Source organism: Cupressus sempervirens, chromosome 6 (assembly GCF_028749045.1).
Source record: "Cupressus sempervirens isolate cs-2001-9-10 chromosome 6, ASM2874904v1, whole genome shotgun sequence".
Taxonomy (NCBI): domain Eukaryota; kingdom Viridiplantae; phylum Streptophyta; class Pinopsida; order Cupressales; family Cupressaceae; genus Cupressus; species Cupressus sempervirens.
Window position 1 is genome coordinate 430,926,174 of NC_143123.1, and position 20,020 is coordinate 430,946,193.

Consider the following 20,020-nt stretch of genomic DNA (forward strand, 5'->3'; position numbering starts at 1 on the left):
TAGGAGATAATTTCCATAGCTAGTCAAATTGTGATATTGCTATCAAGATTTAACTGTGTGATTTTTGAGTCAAACTCATTGACCCATGTTTCATGAGTAGTGATTCAACATGAATCCATCTCTCATGAGAATAAATGGAACACTTAGCACTCATTGGATCTAGGTGATGCTCACAGGGGTGAAGCACCGGGACTTCCCAGGAGGTCACCCATCCCAGTACTAATCCAACCTGAGCGCGCTATGGGGTGGTTGCAAGCTTTGGGTTTAACCATGGAGGAAACTCCCCAACGCGCGCTCAGGCTGGAGTAGTACTGGGATGGGTGACCTCCCAAGAAGTCCCGATGCTTCACCCCTGTGAGCATCACCTAGATCCAATGAGTGCTAAGTGTTCCATTTATTCTCATGAGAGATGGATTCATGTTGAATCACTACTCATGAAACATGGGTCAATGAGTTTGACTCAAAAATCACACAGTTAAATCCTGATAGCAATATCATTAGTTTATATTATTTCAGTTTAATGATAAAGTATAAATAAATAATGCAACATTAATCCCACCTAATCCTCAACTCCAAATTGTATATCCTAACTTTATCTCCTAACACTATTTGCATGTCCGCCAACAATTCTATAATGCAACATCATTTATAATATAAACTTGATGTCCCAACTCTAAATTGCATATCCCAATTTTGTTTACACCAGCGTCTTCGCTCAAATGTGCTGTTAAAAAACGGTCCTTTGGTTAAAAAAGGAAAAAAAAACAAAAAAAACCTATAATATAAACCATTTTTTCCCTTCACTAAATCAGTTTCTTGTTGACAGATTTATCAGCAATGGTTCAAAGACATACCAATTGTTTAAACTCTAGGCATATCAAACAAATCAGCTTTAAAATTGCACGCTGGAAACAGGGAGAGAAAAAACACAGTAGAGTATTCATCGGCATAGATGTCCTTGGCAAATATAGTTGAGTTACTATCAATTGAAACCGATAAAAATTATATGGACAGTGTGTCTATATAAATACATCGTGCAAATAAGCGCAACTGGTACCCACAATAGCTATCATGTTTACTGCCAAAATATCATACAGAAGGATTTACAACATTTTGAGCTTAACTAAATATTACTGATACAAGGAGCAAAAATAAATGATTTAGAAAAAAATATTGAGCTTCTTGTCAAATACCAATCAAAATTTCGACATTTATCTGTAACAAAATTTCATGTTAGGAGTCTACAAATATTTAAATTAGAGATTACTGTTTTCAGTACGAATTTGAACTTACACGCAATAAAAGGCTAATAATCGATCAGAAAAGAAAATTATCACCCTCAAGCAAACCCAAACCTTGCCAAATGAACCTCATTCCCACAAGCCTCATGATCTACAGGGGCTGGGGACTAAGTAGCTGCAGGCTAAGAGAGGAAAAATACATTTTAGCATTTCCTAAATATTAATAAATCAACATGACGACAAATCTTTTGCCGATTATGTCACACCTGATTTACAAAATCTCAATCTTTAGTAAAGTGATGATAATCCTTGGCGGGGAACACACAATAATCCTCCCATGCTCCTCCACTTACATAACAGATAAGCCTGCAGCGAAGAACACCTAGCAATCTTAGATAGAAAATAAATTTAAAATTGTTCAGTGTTCAAATATTTTTCTCGTTAGAAACACAAAAGCAACTTTCTAATTCACAATTAAGTCAAAATTGGAAAGCCATTATACCGTTTGCTCGTTTCTACCGTAAAGCGTGAAACCACAAAAAACAAGACGATCAATATAGCATCTGTCAGAGTTAAGTAGCTCATAATCCTATAAACACGCGACAGTTCTTAAAAAGTGCATTATAATGAAAATGTAATATTACTGTTAACTTTTTAAGCACTCAAGCAATAAATCAAAACCCATAATATACATTTCTAAAGAATTTACAACAATTCAACTTCTAAACTATGAAGTGTGTTTCATTAATCCCAATCTATAACCAGAGTTGGATACTGAAAAGGTATCGCTCCCACCACTCAAGCATGTAGAGTCCAAAGGTCACATTATATAGGTAAATCTTCCCTTGGATCCATTTTCCAATTTTGCCTAGATATGAACTCCGCATTGGTATTGAATGCTTTGACCTTTCACCTGATCATACAATTCAGAATTAAAGATCAGTGTTATAATTCTCAGAAGATGGTGTGGAACACTAAATATGAACCAACATATTCATATATTATTGCAGTCTCGTCCAAGCATGTTGCTGATAAAGCTTGTTAACCAGACAAATTCCACTGCTGTGTATTCGTTATAAAACTTAAAAATCATAACCAAACTAAAAATAAATCACAGCTAGGATAATTCATTCAGGGCTATGATTTGGGTCATGAGTAGATAATCAGGTGGTCGGAGAAGGAAACATGTCCATACATATAAAGAATCTGGAGCACTCATCTCCTTCTACATCACTCATTCATAAGTTGGAATTTGGCACGGCCTTTTGACAAATCAGGTGCAGCTGCAGTGGTGGGATTGGGAGTGCTCAGGAAGACTTAGAAGTGGGTTGGAATGGAGGAATGGAGATCAATCAAGAATCAGCTAAGGATCTATGATCTGCAACAGCCCAACAATTTCTGCATATGGGTGTTTTGGACCTACCGAGAAATCCTTGCCAGTGCCCTCACTTCTTGTAATAAAAGATGTACTGGAAAATGTAGTGGTCAGGTGGAGTATTGTGTGATTTAGCCTAAATGCAAGAGAACTGTGCTAAGTTGGCATAATTTTCTGAGCACTGTAAGCAACAGATCATCTCAAACTATGAAATCTATATCGATAGAGTAGGAAAGCAGAAGGATAAACTGCAACCATGACGAGAAGCTATTAATTGCAATCAGATTGTTGAACTCATCGGATGGGCTGACAGTGTCCACTTCACCGCAATTATAGGATTTGTTCCCTTGTTTAATAATCTATTTATTTTTATGTTTAAAGAAAAAGTTTAGCAACATTTTTGTACAACTAAGTTCTTTAACAAGCATGCAAAAACTAGTATCAGCCTAATCCTATGGATCGTGTAATCATGCTGTCATGTCACATTTCCAATCAATGTAAATCTCTAAATATTAGGTCTGTGCTTGAGTCTTGTTTTTACTAGCTAGAAGCCTAGATGTGTACCATGTGACAACTTCCCATTGAATGCAACATACCTCTCCCGGTACTGAAAACAAATTTATGTAAAAGAAATGCATGATCTAATGATGCATGCAAAATAAGAATTGTCCTTTTTTTAATTGCATGCTTATTTTCTTTGCATTTTTGCTTGCAACGAACAATGGAGAGATAGAGACCATGAAGAATTTGGAAAGGCATATATACAAAGTGATCAAACCATATCAATCAATTCAAGTGGCCATTTACTCCACTTGACCTAGCCCCATCCATATAACAAGCACCATATACAAAGGGTGGATTGGATGGATCAAGCAGCACATTTCAACCCTTTCAAAGTGCAATTTGAGCTAGTTAATCTTGAGTTTCTTTTAGGTTTGTTTGCAATGCATCAAATTTGCAGTTTCATTTACATTTTAAGTGCATTCCAATTTTTTACACTCCCCATGTTCAACCCCAAATTTTCAAAAAGTGGGGCTTTTCAACATTATGCTTTCTGAAAATATCTTTGACACATCTGAGAACCATATTTGATTCGTCTATGATGTTCTTTATTATTTTAATTTATATTCTCATGTGTTGCTCTTTCCCATCATGAATTTCATTTGGGTTCTCTTCCCAATCTTAGGTTGGATTTTCTTTACCAACCTCAAAAATTGGGATCTGGGAAGGCTTGTTTTTGTCTTCCCTGATTACATACCAAAGTATTGAGCTATTCTTCTTTACTGCCCAACACTTCTATCCACTGTATTTCTATTGGACTATTTTGTGCTCTGCCATCTCAATTTTTTTATTTCATATTCCAGCCCTTTGTTAGCCACTAAATCTTTGTTCCCCATCCTTACCCATCTGGTCTTTTATCGTGTACTTTTTGAGCTTTTGAAAGCCATCCTCTTCATTTTCTCTTTTATCTTTTTTAATCTGCTGCTTGTTTGATTGACCACCAGCCCTTTCCTTACCAGGTGACCGCCATGGTCTTACTTTTGCAAAGTTGCAATCTATAAGTAAAATTTTATATTGATGAAGCTTTGGGTTTCTAAAAGCAGTGTCAAATTAATCATTGCAGCAACTGCACATAAGCCACATTGGATGTTCTTCTGCATTTTCATTCACATATATAAATATTTCAAGTTTATGGATGTTAGACTGAGATATCTAGAATCTAATGCTTGGAAGCATTTCCTGAAGTTCACTGCAGTTTTCAGTTTACATATAGTATATGAAAAAGTCTTTATCATTTCATTTTGGAAAATAAGTGTCCTACATATTTTTACCATGACTCCACATTTCTGAAATTTGCCATAAATGGACTGATAGCTAATGGGGCTTTTCAACATTATGACAAAAATGCTACAGGGATTTGTGCAGATGCAATAAGCAACCTATGCCAGCAATCCTAAACTAGATGCAGTATTGGATACGATACCATATCTAGACATATCAGATATGGCTCAAATATCGGCTCACATATGGATAGGTCAAAATATGGTATCCAAAGCATTATTACATATATCTCAGCAGGAAGCGTGAGAAACCAGACATTTTGGAGGAACTCGTACAACAAGAGAGTTCCATCACTAGGATCATGCACCATGGATAACTGGTCAAAACAGGTTTCCTAGAGTACTTAAGAAAATTCAATAAACAAATCAAACTGCATCTAACCCAGAAAAATTACATTAAATTCTTTAAAAGCCCCTACTTCATTCAATGCATTATGAGCTTCTTCTCAGCATCCTATCCTTGAGTATTGGAACATGACCCCTTCCTTTTCCGCTTACTCACACTAATTTAAAAGCTAAAATATATATTTCAACAACGTTTTCAAGCAACCTCTTGTTATCTACTACCTGCACACTGTACCAACTACCAACAAACCCTATCCCTTAATAATGTTTCCAATGAAGGAAACCTCTTACAAATCTTAGTATTCCAGCTTCAGAAAATATGACAAAAGATCTCTCATCTAAAAATAGTTTGAGGTTGACCACAATGTAGGGTTTGAAAAGCGCATTTTAACTTAAAAACTTCAATTATCTTTAAAACAATGTTTCCAAGTGCTTGAAATCCACCACCTACACACCCTCCTAATGTACCCTGACCATTAGACCAAGTTCCAAACAAGGATGCCACTTACAAATGATTGTATGTCAGCTTGATCGAATTATACCACTAGATCTTCCTTCTTACTAATTAAAGTTTGAGTTTGACCGTCAATAGGGTGTAAAGGCCATTTAACACATAACACAATAAATCATTAATAAGTTTATGTCCTGGATTTGATAGCAGATACTGAGAATATCTTACATAATTTATCTGTTTTAAACCAACAGTTTTGTATCTGTACATGTTATCCGAAGCATGGATACATATATCTCAGCAGGAAGGATGGGCAACCAGACAATTTGGAGGAATTTGTACAACAAGAGAGTTCCATCACTAGGATCATGCACCATGGATAACTGCTCTAAACAGATTTCCTGGAGTACTTAAGAATATTCATAAACAACTCAAACTGCATCTTAACCCATAATTGACATAAACTTCTTTAAAAGCTCCCAGTTCATTCAGTGCATTATGAGCATCTCAGCATCCTCTCCTTGAGTACCAGAACATGACCCCGTTCCTTTCAGCTTATTGACATAGACTTCTTTAAAAGCCCCCAGTTCATTCAGTGTATTATGAGCATCTCAGCATCCTCTCCTTGAGTAACGGAACGTGACTCCTTTCCTTTCAGCTTACTCACGTTAATTTAAAAGATAAAAAATATTTTTCAACAACATTTTCAAGCGAGCTCTTGTTATCTACTACCTGCATACTGTACTGACTACCAACAAACCCTAACCCTTAATAATGTTTCCAATGAAGGGAGCCTCTTAGAAATCTTAGTATTCCAGCTTCAGCAAATATGACAACAGATCTCTCATCTAAAAGTAGTTTGAGGTTGACCACAATTTAGGGTTTGAAAAGCACATATTAACTTAAAAACTTCAATTATCTTTATAACAATGTTTCCAAGCAAGCTTGAAATTCACTAGCTACACGCCCTGCTAATGCACCCTGACCATTACTAAGTTCCAAACAATGATGCCACTTACAAATGATTGCATGTTAGTTTGACCAAATTATACCACTAGATCTTCCTTACTAATTAAAGTTTGAGTTTGACCACCAATAGGGTGCAAAGACCATTTAACGCATAACACAATAAATCATTATTAAGCTTATGTCCTGGATTTGATAGCAGATACTGAGGATATCTTATACAATTCATCTATTTTAAACTTAATCAAGGACTTCAAAAATTTATTTATATTTCACATGATAATGTATTGCTTGAAATCTTTGCCTGGAAATGTGTTTCCACCCCTCAAACCTAGGTTTTGGAAACAGGGACACCTTTGGGGATGTTTCCAAGCCGTCCCCGATCAGCTAAAAATTGGAAATCTGTCTTGAAAACTTCAGAAATGATCAACGGGTTTCATATGGGCATTGACTGTCCCAGGGACAGCTAGGGACAGCCAAGCCATCCCTTGACCACTCCAGGAACAGCTTGAGGTTTCCAACACCAAAAAGACATTAACGAAAATTTATTAATAATATACAAAAAAAAATTGCATGTTTGTGGGCTCCATGCAGATAAGATTATGAAATAATAAAATAACATACTATATCATTATAACATATCACATGTTTGTTTGCCATTTTAGTTTTTGCATTCACTTCTGGCGAGATGTACGTGGCAGGGTATAGGTGCACAGCAGAAACAGTTTGCGGCCTGGGTTTAGGGCATTTAGAGAGGTGTTCAAGGGCATTTGTGCAGAGGCATTTGACAGCGGTTCGGTGATAGTCATATTGATATGGATCAAGATTAGGGGCAGCTGTTGTACTATCTTTGTTTTCATTTTGACTTCAGAGTTTCAGACTTATAGTGTTTTCACATTATATGATCATTGATATTTGATACATTGACAGAACAATTATATGATTACTCATAGTTGAGACTTTAAAGTTTAAGGCTCGAACTTTTCATTTTGTTGAAACTTGAATCTTGCAGCCTTTGTGCATTTTGATACATGATTATAATATGAATCTATGATATTTATCATCTCTCATTTCATTCATTTGATGTCATTCTATGTTCCTATTCTTGGTATGCTATGATGATTCAATTTGATGCTATGTTCTATGATGATTTGATGAATGAAATTGATAATTTTGAATTACATTGTTATGATGAATGTTACAATGTTACATAATTTTGAAATTGATCAATATATTTAACAATTTAGATTTAACATAGATAGGTAGATATAGCCATCCACTGCTCCAAAGAAAAAAAAAGCATCACAGAAACCCATTTCCCCATCCTCCTGTCCCAAAAACTTCGGGTAACATATCTTAAAATAAGGTTAGATACCTTATGGAAGGAAAGATATCTACCATCTAGACCCAAGAGCAACTAGACACAGGAAGTCAAAAACTCATAGGAACACAGGAAAGATGAAATAATATTTCCTTCAAATTTATAACATTAGTAATCAAAGAGTTGAGAAAGAGTAACAATGAAGAAAGATAAAAACATACCTTAAAATTTTAAATTGAAGTCGTGAATAAGTTCCCTTGCTTGGGCATCGGTTTCAAGAGATTAATATTGCCTATAACTTTATTCTGATTATTATAGGCAATAGTCATAAGCGAATCACCTATTAATAGATGTGATATGAATTTGATGCAAAAGCAGTTATAAAAAAGAATAGCAATTTATAAAAGAGGGTTATGAAAATATACTAAGGGATTTGATAAGCAATTATTTGAAGCATGCTGAAGCAAATTTATGACACATTTATGAGCATATGTGAGCAAAAGGGCAATGTTAGGCCCACTTGATGGCTCTAAATGGCTTATGAGCAGAAAGATAGAGTTAAGGCCCACTTTCTAGCTCTAAATGGTTTATGAGCAGCAAGATGGGGTTGGCCCACTTTCTGACTATAAATGGCTTACCAACAATGAGATAGGGTTGGGCCCACGTTTGTGCTCTTCATGGTTTACGAGTAAGATGGGGTTAGGCCCATTTTTTGATTCTAAATGAATTATGACCAGCAAGATGGGGTCGCACTTTCTAGCTCAAAATAGCTTATGACCAACAATGTGGAGTTAGGCCACCTTTACCAGTTCATGGGAGGATAAATGTGGGATTAGGCCCTTTTTCTCACTTTAAGTGGCTTATAAACAGCTAGGTGGGTTAGGCCCTCAATCTGGCTCTAAATGGCTTTTAAACAGCAAGGTGGAGTTAGGCCCGCTTTTCCAACTCATGGGAGAAAAAAGGTGGGGCTAGCCCCTCTTCTGGCTCTAAGTAGTTTATAAACAGCAAGGTTTGGTTAGGCCCTTTTTTTGCCTCTAAGTGGTTTATAAACAACAAGGTGGGGTTAGGCCCCGTTCCTAATCCCTTAAAAACCTTTTGCATATCCAAATACTTCATTCTTTCTTCTTTGATCCTGCCAGCAGGGTACAAATAAATTAATGAATGCATTCTAGTCAATGAGAAGGGATCTAACAATACGTCTGTTTGCATGTATACTCCGTGACTAAATATATTTATGTGTGTACTTCATGTTTTTGTGTATGCTTTGTGTTTGGTTCATACATAATGTGTTACTAGTATGTCATATATGTGTGCCATGCTTCTCATCCTCTTCTTAATATCTAGGAAGTCTGCCCTTGCTAGCTTGTATTTTCATGAGGACAAGTAATCTTTGGCAAGGCGGACTGAAATGTCCCTTGTTGAAATAGGACCTATTAAGAAATAGTAGTAATAAATTATAAAATAAAATGTAATATAATTAAAATTTAGTTAATTTTAATGAATGGTGAAAAGCAAAGTCACAAGGTTCGAATTTGACAACAACAAAATTCAGATAAAGTTCGACAAGGATAAAAAGGTGGGAAAAAAATTCAAACAAAAAATTTGCCTTAAATAAATATTGTTTTTAATAAAATAAGTAGTATATCTAATAATTTATCAAATTAGTTTAACTATTATTTTCCAAAGAGGAAAGAAATTAAATTTATTATAATTTTTAATAATTTTTTTGTAAAAATTAATATCTAAATTTTTTATTAACATCTTAATAAAATATTTAATTTAAAAACACAAATTTTAAAAATCCATTTTAATTCTTTTATAGAATTAAAAATAATGTAAAGCAACCAAAAAATAGAAGCACTTGATACAATATTTCTAGGTCTAATGCTTCTAAGTGTTTCATCAAATATTAGAAGCGAATGGTAGAATTTTTCAAAAAAGAAGCTTAAACAATTTGACCAGATCGTGCCCTAGCTACTTGTGTAAAAAAAATTTTGGGTTATGTCAAACTTGCTTGGTGTTAGTTTTGTAGGATCGTTGCATATGTAATTGCATTGCCTTCTTTGGTATATGTTTTCCATAATCCATGAAGGGATATGTGGCATATCCTTTTGTTAATATAATAATTTATTATTTAGACAAACACACACACACATATATATATATATATCACACATAAATATGTTATATATATAAACTATATATAACTCCAGTTTAGTCTCTTGAGTTTATCCAACTAAAGCTACCAAATGTTAACACTTCCTCTTAGCTATGGAGGATAAACACAAGATAAATATTATACCATTGGTAATATTAGGCATGACAAATTTTAAGGATATCTTTGATCATAGATTTCCATCATTTTTATATCACATATAATATCAAGAGTATTGGCCTTTAGAATATCAACATATGATATTCACCAAAACTTTGAGTAATGGTCTCCATAATATCAACACTTGATATTCACCATGTACAAAATAAGGCAATGGTCTGTAGAGTATCAACATATGATATTCACCATTTTGATATCGCATTTGAGTATTGGTCTCCAAAATAACAATATATGATATTCACCAAATACTCTGAGTAATGGTCTTTAGAATGGGATGCAAGATATTTACCAAGTATTGTGACTAATGGCCTCTAGAACATCAAGTCATATGATATTCATCACGTACTCAAAACTGTTTATAAGGTATGTGCACACGCATTCTCATAATGCTTACTATATAAACATCCACCATGCAAAAGTATAAGCTATTATGATCTACATAGATATTGTAAGATATCCATCATAATAGAAAATTAAGTTATTGTAAGATCATCACTGTTTCAATGACTTCTGCAAATACAAGTGACATCATTTGAAAGTCATCACTTCCTCATGATGTACGCCAAGGGTAGGCCCATTAAAATCACATAGTCATGAGGTATATTCATGAATCACAATCCTCTTGACTGCTACAACTTAATGATCACTAGAGAATCCATCTCAACATGGTTTATTCCCTCTGAATCACCAAAGGTTGAATCATATCCTCTATCCGCTCCTTTTGACAAATGTGGCCGACTCCCTGTGAACATCAATCTTTTGAGCTCCTTCACCTTTGAATAAGTGTTTAACTCCCTCTAAATGTGAGATATCAATTTACCTTTTCCTTACTATTAGTATGTGGGGTCAACCTTCTTTTTTTTTGGTCGTTCCTCTGATTTCACTTCCTTTTGCGTAGTTTGACAGTGATTGGTTGGTGGTACTACTCGTACCTGCTCAACTCTTCCACGCGACTTGACAATCTATCTTGCTAGTAGAGATAAGAGTTGTTGGTTGTATCTGTCTCACATATGTACATAGAATGGTGGCAATTTAATGTATTGGATACGTTCAAATCCCCATGCTCAATATCTGACTCTATCGCAACGTATGAGATTATCATGCCACCTTATCTTTATTGCCAACTCCATAACTACAATTTCCAATAGCAATCCCCTTCACAAATGCAGAGATTAAGCAATTAATTCTTAGTTATCGTAATGGTCTAAGATTCTATCATGATTCCATCAGATAACTATTACACCTCTAAGGATTTGTTACCAAATTTTCTGTCAACTATTGTACTCAGTGACAAGACCCTATTGTAGCACCCATCAAGACCAGCGATAGACTTCCTTTGTTACTAATACTATATCTTCCTTCGAGCCATGGAACCAACCCATGAACATGTTGTAATAGACTTTAGCAACTTATTGTTATGTATACGACAAAGTCACACCATAGTATGATTGCCAATTAATATATATGTGCTATCCAAGGGATAAACTAATATGTTTTGTTGAATGCCGATTTACTAATGTTTACTCTTATTAAAATAGTTAGCTATACGTTGATAGTTGATGTGTCCATCTCTTTCTAGATTTTGTTCACTGATTGTCTCTACCGAAATGATGGTCGTATGGTGTTGTGCCAACATATATATATATATATATATATATATATATATATATATATATATATATATATATATATATATATATATATATATATATATATATATATATTCTGAATGTTCTCTATGCTAGACGTAAAATTTGTTGGTCAATAGTCTATGTACTTTCCTTGTGCCCCTCTGTTGATTGTATAGGGATGATGCCAATATTATTTCTTCCTCTCATCTGCTAACTAGGCGATTGTTTATCTTTGACTTATTAGTCTCTATTTGCCAGGAATTCTCCTCTCCCGATCTTCGATTATAGGTGAAATGCTTACTGGCTTTCCTACTAGTACGTTGGCGGCTAACCCATATTTGCATGGTCCACTACATGACATGAATTTGCTCATGTTATTAAAAATCGTTGATTAGAGGACGTCCTTGATAGCTGACTAGACTAGTCAAACCCTTGGCATCATCTATTGGCATGTGCTCAATCCAACTCCTCCCATGCTTACTCTTTTCCTCTTTGGTTACCAAAGTTGTATGCCCAACAGGATGCCCTAAGTGTTGTGAGTGCCTCAAAATATATGTACATTCATTTAGAATCGTTGCTTGGATACTTGGAATTGATCACTTTAATGATGTTTCGTTGCTTCTATCTTCTGGTCGCTGACTATACGCCCCTGTGTTATATGTTGACTCCCTCCTTTGGTAGTTTTCCTATTCAACCTTTCATACTTCTTTGAATGCACATTAAATAACATTGGAGGGATTTAGGGATCTACTGTAGTATAGACTCTTTATTTGCAACGATCTTAAGATCACCCTGACTTCTGGCTTTGATGCCATGTTAGTTTTGTAGGATCGTTGCATATGTAATTGCATTGCCTTCTTGGTATATGTTTTCTGAAATGCATCTCCCTCTCTTATAGCATAATCCATGAAGGGATATGTCCCTTCAAGGGACATCCATTTGTTAATATAATAATTTATTATTTAAACACATATTTTATTATTATATATATATATATATAAACTATATATAACTCCAATTTAGTCTCGAATTTATCCAATTGAAGCTACCAAACGTTAACACTTGGCATGGGTCAAATTGTTGCCCTAGTAGGACGTTGCATTTACAAATATAATTAAATCTGAGTAAAAGTACCCAACGAAAATAATTTTTTCAAGGAAGACCAACGCATTTTTTGACTACGAGCTTGTCAACAAATTTGATTGAATTTTTTCTGACCCTTGAATATTCAACGGATTTCAAACTTTATGTTTGATGTTTGCCGAACCCTATGACTTAGGTCAAAAGGCATGAAATGAAAAGGTGTGACCCCCTCAAACATGAGATATATAAAGAGAAGAGACCTTCATTTAGAGGGAGGATATATGGAGGAAGGAAGAATGGTGCAAAAAAATTCAAGGGAGCAGCAATGATAAAGTGATGTAACCCTTTCAATAAAAGGCCTAGAATAACTAGAAGACGCGTCTCAGAGATGAAGATGTGTCTCAAAGACTTGATGTGTACACAAAGATGTCAAAAATGGTTGAAAACTTCATCTTGAAGTCTCCTGTTGTACTCATGTCTCCCACCATGTTTTATTGAATATCCTGCATGTCTTCAAGTGAAAAAGTCATGTTAAAAACAAGCAAAAGAGATTTTACCATCATTTATTGCTGCTGAAAGCCTAATTATTGTCATTTGAAGCTCCAATTGACTAAATTCATGAATCACGTGCACAAACAAACAAAAGTTGGGGGATTGAATTTTATTTATATGTTTTTGAAATTCCATATGTAATGGTAATCTAATATGATCATATGTGATACCCAGAAATCAGATATGTAGTGTAAGTTTTGAACCATAGTTTATGAACTCTCTTACTCCCTAAGTTGTCGAGTACTCTACTTTTTTTGTTGGGCAAGTACTCAAAGTTTAAATATCGCATTTCTATAGACACCAAAAACCATGGGTAAAAATGTTGATGCTGGTAAAATGTTAGTTAAACTAAAAATGTGTTTTTCATAAGTTGTTGTTGATATAAAACCATGTATTTTCTATTTCAAGATGTCAATTGTTAATTTAATACATTTTGTAATTGAATTTACAAAAGAACATGTTTCTATAAGAGATTTTAGTTTTTAGCTCTTTCTAAGTTGTCAAGTTTTCGACGAGCTTTCTCCGAGTCCTTGACAAGTTTTCGACGAGCTTTCTCCGAATTCTTGACGACTTTTCGACAAGCTTTCTCTGAGTTCTTGACAAGTTTTCGACAAGCTTTCTCCGAGTTCTTGAAGAGTTGAAAATTTTGGACTTGCAGAACACTCTCTAAGTTTGTAAACTATGTTTTGAACTATTTGACTCTATATGACACAATATTAAATATTACTATTAGTATTATGATTTAAATTTCAGATTTGATATTTTGATTCAATGGTTCTAAATTTTTTATGTCCAAACTTAAACTTTTCCATTATTCTTGTTTTAAAAGCTCTATTTATGCTATTTCTAGGAAATTATTAAATTATATTAAAAAAATTGATGTCTTCCTAGTACCTCTTTTTTTTTATAATTAGTCATACCAATACCGATCTCCTTATCTCCAAGTGGCTATTAAATGGTAATTGTGAAGGGTTGTGACCATTATGAGGTGTGACTTTCCCTCACATTAAAGGATGTAAAGGGGAAAAGTTTTCAGTCAAGGAGAACATCCAAGGAAGATTAATTTGGTAAGTACTATATTATTCCAAAAGAAAACAATCAAAAGTGATGACTCAATCCTTATGAAATGTGGTGACCCTTCCACCAATAAAGGAGGATTCATTCCAAGCATTGAAGGGGAACTATCATTATCCATCAATGCCTCAAGGCATCAATCAAGGAAGATTGAACCATTGAGCAATAACACTCATCCAAGAGAACAGCGATCAGCATCCAAAGAGCTAAAGTCATCAGACTAGATATTTGCAAGGTGCTTGGACAAGATTTAGCCCAATCCAAAAAATGGGGCATTACAGTTTGTTCATTCAACCTCGCAGCTTCTTACACACAAAGAAAATGCTGCAAAGAAATGGAGACAGACAAGTGTGGTATATTGAGCCAAAGCATACTAAATTAGATGCTTTGATTTCCTCCCTTAATGCACTCATACTTGATGATGACTACGAACCACTAGGTGAGCATGAGAGTGTCAGTGCCACTATTTTTTTCTTATAATTGACCATAGCGTATGGCAGAGGATAATTTTGATGACCCATATGAAATTTGATCTATGATGGCCAATTGTTAACACATGACATCATTAGTTTTGAACTAAAACTTTGATAAGATGGTGTATTTTGCTATTTGAACTAAAACTTTGATATGGTGGTGTATTTTTCTATTTAAACTAAAACATAAATATGGTGGTGTATTTGGTTGTTATTTGAACTAAAACTTTAGTACAGTGGCGTATGTTGCAATGCAATTTGAACTAAAACTTTAATCTATATCACAATGGTCAAGTTTTGACTACTGATATGGAGGTATGGTGTGTTCACAGAGAGATTGTGTCTCCCTCTTGGAGATGCGTCCTTAAAACCTTGTGCACACCTAAAGACTTCAAATTTGGGTGGACACTTTGGGTCAAAGTCTCCCAACATCTCCCAAGTCTCCTGTCATGAATTTTGACATCTCCCACACATCTCAAGAGGAAAAAGCATATTAAAATGTAATAAATGTTAATTTTGAGGATTGCAAATGTAGTTGCATTGCCTTTTTTGTGGTATATACTTTCCAAATGGGAGCCATCTCTCTAATATAGGATGAAGTATAGATATACATGTCCCTTTACGGTACACATCTATTCATTAGTATTTAATTAATATGATTACAAATAAAAATCTCATATATTTAATATATTAATATACATATTATATCTCACACTTATATATATAATATATATATTTGCACTATAGTTTATCCAACTAATGCTACCAAACATTAATACTCCCTCTTAGCTAGGGAGGATAAACAAGATTTATACACAATATGAATAACATATTACCTCAACGTAAAAAAAGTTTTCTAGAATGTCAACTCATTTGACTTCCTGGTTAATTGAATGCCAACTCATTTGGAAAATGTCACCTCATTTGGCATTTGAAAGTCAACTCATTTAACTTTCTAGTTTCTTAAATATCAACTCATTTGACATTTGCATGAAGTTATTGTAAGATCATCACCTTACAATAACTTCTACAAATACAAGTGATAATTATTTGGAAGTCGTCACTTCCTCATGATGTACACAAGGAATAGGCCCATATAGTGATGAACAATATTCATAAATCACAATCCTCTTAACTGTTTAAAATTTATTGATCATTGGAGAATCCTTCTCAACATGATCTTGTCCCTCTGAATCAATAGATCCAATATCACCGAATGTTGACAGAACCATATCCTCTATCTGCTCCCTCTTTATCAAAGTTGCCTCTAATAATGCCAAGCTCCCTCTTCTGCAAGAGCATACTCGAAGGCAAAGATCAACACATATGACTCTTATAAAAATACAAATACAATTCCAAATAAGAGGTTGACCACAAAAGTAGTAGCAACATAACTTGCTGCATTATCCGTCACCACTTGCACCACATGTTGTTCCCCCACCTCTACTATAACTTCCTCAATAACCTCACATAAGTATGTGGCGTTTTTTACATGAGCAGAAGCATCAATGGATTTGAGGAACATGGTATATCCTACAAGTAACAAAACAACGAATTATAATTACTATTAGCAATCAACAAATCAAAATTTGAAATAGTCAATCACGATTCAAAATTATGTATGTAGGAAAGTAGAATGATCAATCACCTCCACAGGATACAAGAAAATTGAGGAGTGTTCTTCCCCTCCTATCTGTCCAACCATCAGTCATGATGGTGCAACCCTTTTCGATCCACTCCTTTCGGCTGTCCTCAAGCTCATGCCTCATATCCTCAACCATTTCCTCCAGGAGGTATCCACTCAACTCAGCCTCAGTTGGGGCTTTAAACCCTGGACCACAAATGGTAACTGCATCTATCATGTTCTGCCAATAAGGAGTCCTGTCACAAATAGATAATGATATTGATTAGAAATTTAGATGTCAAAAACTAAAATCATAAAACAAGTAAATATAATTAAAGTTTTACTTTTACTTTTAACTTTAACTTTGAAGATAACAAAGAAAAAAGAATCAATTACCTGGCTGCAATAAATGGAATGTTGCAAAAGTACCAGAATTTGCAAATCTCTTTTCTGGCAGCATCATGAATCTCCTTGTTCAAACCCATGCCCTCAAGCGTGGGTTGGGAGCCAAGAGTAGTGCGGGGCACAAAGTAACTATCCATTCTGCTTTTCCGCACTCTAGGCCGCAATAGGTTGGTGTTGGACTCTGTCTCAGTATGAGACCGACTACCACTAACACTCACATGAGCACTAGCACTAGGATGAAAAGGAGGCCTAGAAGAACCCTCTCCAACACAACCTACGGATGCGGAAGCTGATGCAGATGCACTTGCAAATGTAGATGCGGTTGCGGATGTGGGAGCATGGGAGCCAATACCTCTTAACCCTTCAAGTTGCATTTTCTTAGTCAACTTGTCTTGTTCAATTTTTTCTAATGCCACTAAACAAGAGCGTTTTGCCTCAGCGGTTTGTTGAGTGCAAACTGTGACATCATGGCCAGGTATGCCAGCAATGTGGTATTTCAATCTATAGATACCTCCCGAATTTATTTTTTCTTTGCAAAATATACATTTTGTTTGATATTTGGTTCTCCCAGGAAACTCTTCATTATATTTCCAGCATTCATCTTTTTTACCCATTGTGGAAATTGGAAAATGAAAGCAAAGGGCTGCTGCAATAAAAAAATTCATGTAAAAAATCAAAGTTTGCAACTAATAAACAAAAACTACAAAACAACAAACCCTAGTTTGCAATTTAGTAAAACTAAAAATAAAAAACATTCAAGATTTGCAAATGAACACTAGAAAAATTTAACAAAAAATGCATACTACACTAACATGCAAAAAAAAAACCAACACTTACCTCTTGCAAATGAGTTGAGGAGTGTTGATATTGACTCCTTAATGCTCCCAATGCAATTTATGGCCTCCTCAAATGGACTTCTGATCTCTTTGGTGCTCTTCCTTCTTGCCGGTTGGAAACCTATGGATTCTCTTTTCTCTTCTTCTCTCTCACTCTTCCTCTCTTCTACTCATACTAAGCAAATAGAAGGCTCTTTAGGGTTATAACAAAGAGGAAAGTCAACTTAGAAAGCAAATAAAACATGTGTTTTTTTAAAAAAATTGAACTTTCTATCCTTGCTGCCGCGGCCGATTTCTGGAGATTAAATAAGAGGTTGACCACAAAAGTAGTAGCAACTTTCTATCCTTGCTGCCGCGGCCGATTTCTGGAGATTCATTACAACCTCCGTCTTAGGATCAGACAGATTTTGGGCACTGACTCCTCTCCGATCATTCTGGAGGAGATTGATCCAGAATCAGAGTGGCTCACAGAGGTTGTAGATCCAATCTTCACTGAGGAAGACCGTGCGTGGATTGACCAGGTGGATATAGAGGCTGAGGTAACTAGAGCACGTTCTTCAGGCATTGGTAGACGCACACGTGCACGCACAGACACAGGCCCTAGCGACATTCGTGAGCCCATCTTATATGCGGGAGATATGGCTCGACAGTCCTCTAGGACCTACATTAGACGCCTTGCTACTAGGCAGACTGGATACTCAGAGGCTGAGGCTGAGGCTGTAGCCGAGCTTGAGGATGATGTTGAGGATGATGATGACTATGAGCCTGAGGCTTGAGCTGGAGCCTTGTTTTTATATTTTGTTTACAGATATTGATACTGAATCATTGATAGACATATGTTTCAAAGTTTCAAACTTTCATGGATCTTCATCTTAGATTCTTACATAAATTTATGATTTGATGTCTTATGGATCATCTTACATACATTCTATGATTTAAATCATTATGATCATTTGATTTCTATTTACTTCAGCTAGCCTACAATTTACATTTTAGATAACATAGTTACGTATGTGATGGATTTTATGTTTCATGTTTATGTATGTTAAGTTTTAACTTCTATTTGATGATGTTATAGTGTGCTTAAGTTATATTCAATAAAGGGTGCATGAAATAAGTTTTAAATTGTTAAAATCTTTAAATTTAAAGGGTTTTTTGAAATTTGCCGATTCATTGCCGATTCACAATTCGATTCGGCCTTGCCGATTCCGATCCGATTCCGATTCACGTTTCTTTGCTTATATATATATATATATATATATATATATATATATATATATATATATATATATATATATATATATATATATATATATATATATATATATATATTTGCACTATAGTTTATCCAACTAAAGCTACCTAATATTAACAATAAAAACAAAAGATTTTACTTTTTATTCGTTTGCAATGTGAGTTTTGAACTATTTGACTCTATATGACACAATATTAAATGAGTAAATGACATTGCTATTAGTGTTGGTATTACTATTAGTAATTTGAATTTAAATTTGATATTTTGATTCAATGGCTTTAATGTTCATACTTTTAACTTTCCATTGCTCTTATTTCAAAAGATCTATGTTATGATATTTCTTGGAAATTATTAAATTATATTAAAAAATTGTTATTTCCAAGTACCCTGTCTTCTATTTTTGGAAAATAGTCATACTAGTACTGGTACCGGTCTCTGGAACCTCCAAGTCTCCTCGTCTCTAGTTAAGTATGGTTATTTGGTTATCAGTATCGTGGTGTATTTTGAACTTTATTACTTCTGCAAATATGTAATTTTGTTTTAATAATTTTTTGTATGTACAAACTCGACCACAAACAGTTAATGTTTTGGTAGCTGCGAGAGATCTCATTCATACCTGAGATTTGTCTATTGTTCACAGTATGAGCATTTTGGATTTGCTGCTCCTGTCAGTGTTTATATTACTGTTCAGTACTTCTCTTCTTCATGTTCGTGCTGAAAAATTCATCTCTTGCTTTATAATTCTGATTGAGGTTATGTTGCTGTTTTGATACTTCATGGCATTAAAGCTGTTTTCTTAAATTACCATGCTGTAGCTGTTCATGTTGCTTACGGAACGTCGTCTTATTTTCTTACAGAACGTCATCTTATATTGACCATTGTTGCTTGTTCTTTATGATATCAGTGACATGGATACATTCTTCTATGACTCGGCAGCTGAGTCATCATCATTGGTTTATTATGCTTTGCATTGCCATCATTCTTCCTTTAGTCATGACGGTTCATGATTTGTAACGGCTTCAAACAAAATCTGTTCGCTTCTTGGAAAGTCAGTGTAACTGGGTCTGAGGACGTCTTGTCTTCCGCAGGTGCCTTTTATGATTATTGGCTTCATTTCTTGGAATGACTATTATTCGGGAGTTGTTTGGGTGTGTAGTAGTTGGGAGTTGTCTATGTATGAGGCAGTGTTAGTATTGAAAAGATATACTGTTT

General features: G+C 34.7%; 2 protein-coding genes across 5 annotated transcripts in view; both read right to left on the reverse strand.

Moving 5' to 3' along the window:
- Window positions 1-1,159: 1,159 nt before the first annotated feature.
- Window positions 1,160-20,020, reverse strand: part of LOC149552886 (uncharacterized) — a 59,677-nt gene continuing 40,816 nt past the window's right edge. For 3 of the 4 annotated variants that reach the window (XM_089788427.1, XM_089788430.1, XM_089788429.1), the window contains 3 exons: window positions 2,017-2,154; window positions 1,744-1,804; window positions 1,160-1,607 (listed from right to left, as the gene is read on the reverse strand). In XM_089788427.1, the coding sequence (XP_089644553.1) occupies window positions 1,523-1,607; window positions 1,744-1,804; window positions 2,017-2,128 (258 nt within the window). In that variant the 5' untranslated portion in view covers window positions 2,129-2,154 and the 3' untranslated portion in view covers window positions 1,160-1,522. The remainder of the gene's footprint in view (window positions 1,608-1,743; window positions 1,805-2,016; window positions 2,155-20,020) is intronic. The other variant, XM_089788428.1, reaches the window with a different exon arrangement.
- LOC149552887 (uncharacterized) lies at window positions 15,602-17,661 on the reverse strand. The gene is made up of 4 exons (XM_089788426.1): window positions 17,555-17,661; window positions 16,709-17,363; window positions 16,337-16,569; window positions 15,602-16,221 (listed from the first exon to the last, which is right to left on the reverse strand). Exons 2-4 carry the CDS (start codon window positions 17,329-17,331, stop codon window positions 16,022-16,024), a joined length of 1,056 nt encoding a protein of 351 aa, XP_089644552.1. The 5' UTR covers window positions 17,332-17,363; window positions 17,555-17,661; the 3' UTR covers window positions 15,602-16,021.

What these genes read in the sequence shown, in the direction of transcription:
- LOC149552887 (XM_089788426.1), bottom strand. Translation starts at nt 17,331, where the DNA reads ATGGGTAAAAAAGATGAATGCTGGAAATATAATGAAGAGTTTCCTGGG. An exon ending in ATTCCATTTATTGCAGCCAG is followed by an intron (nt 16,570 to 16,708) that starts GTAATTGATTCT and finishes TATTTGTGACAG; the next exon opens with GACTCCTTATTGGCAGAACA. An exon ending in TTTTCTTGTATCCTGTGGAG is followed by an intron (nt 16,222 to 16,336) that starts GTGATTGATCAT and finishes TGTTACTTGTAG; the next exon opens with GATATACCATGTTCCTCAAA.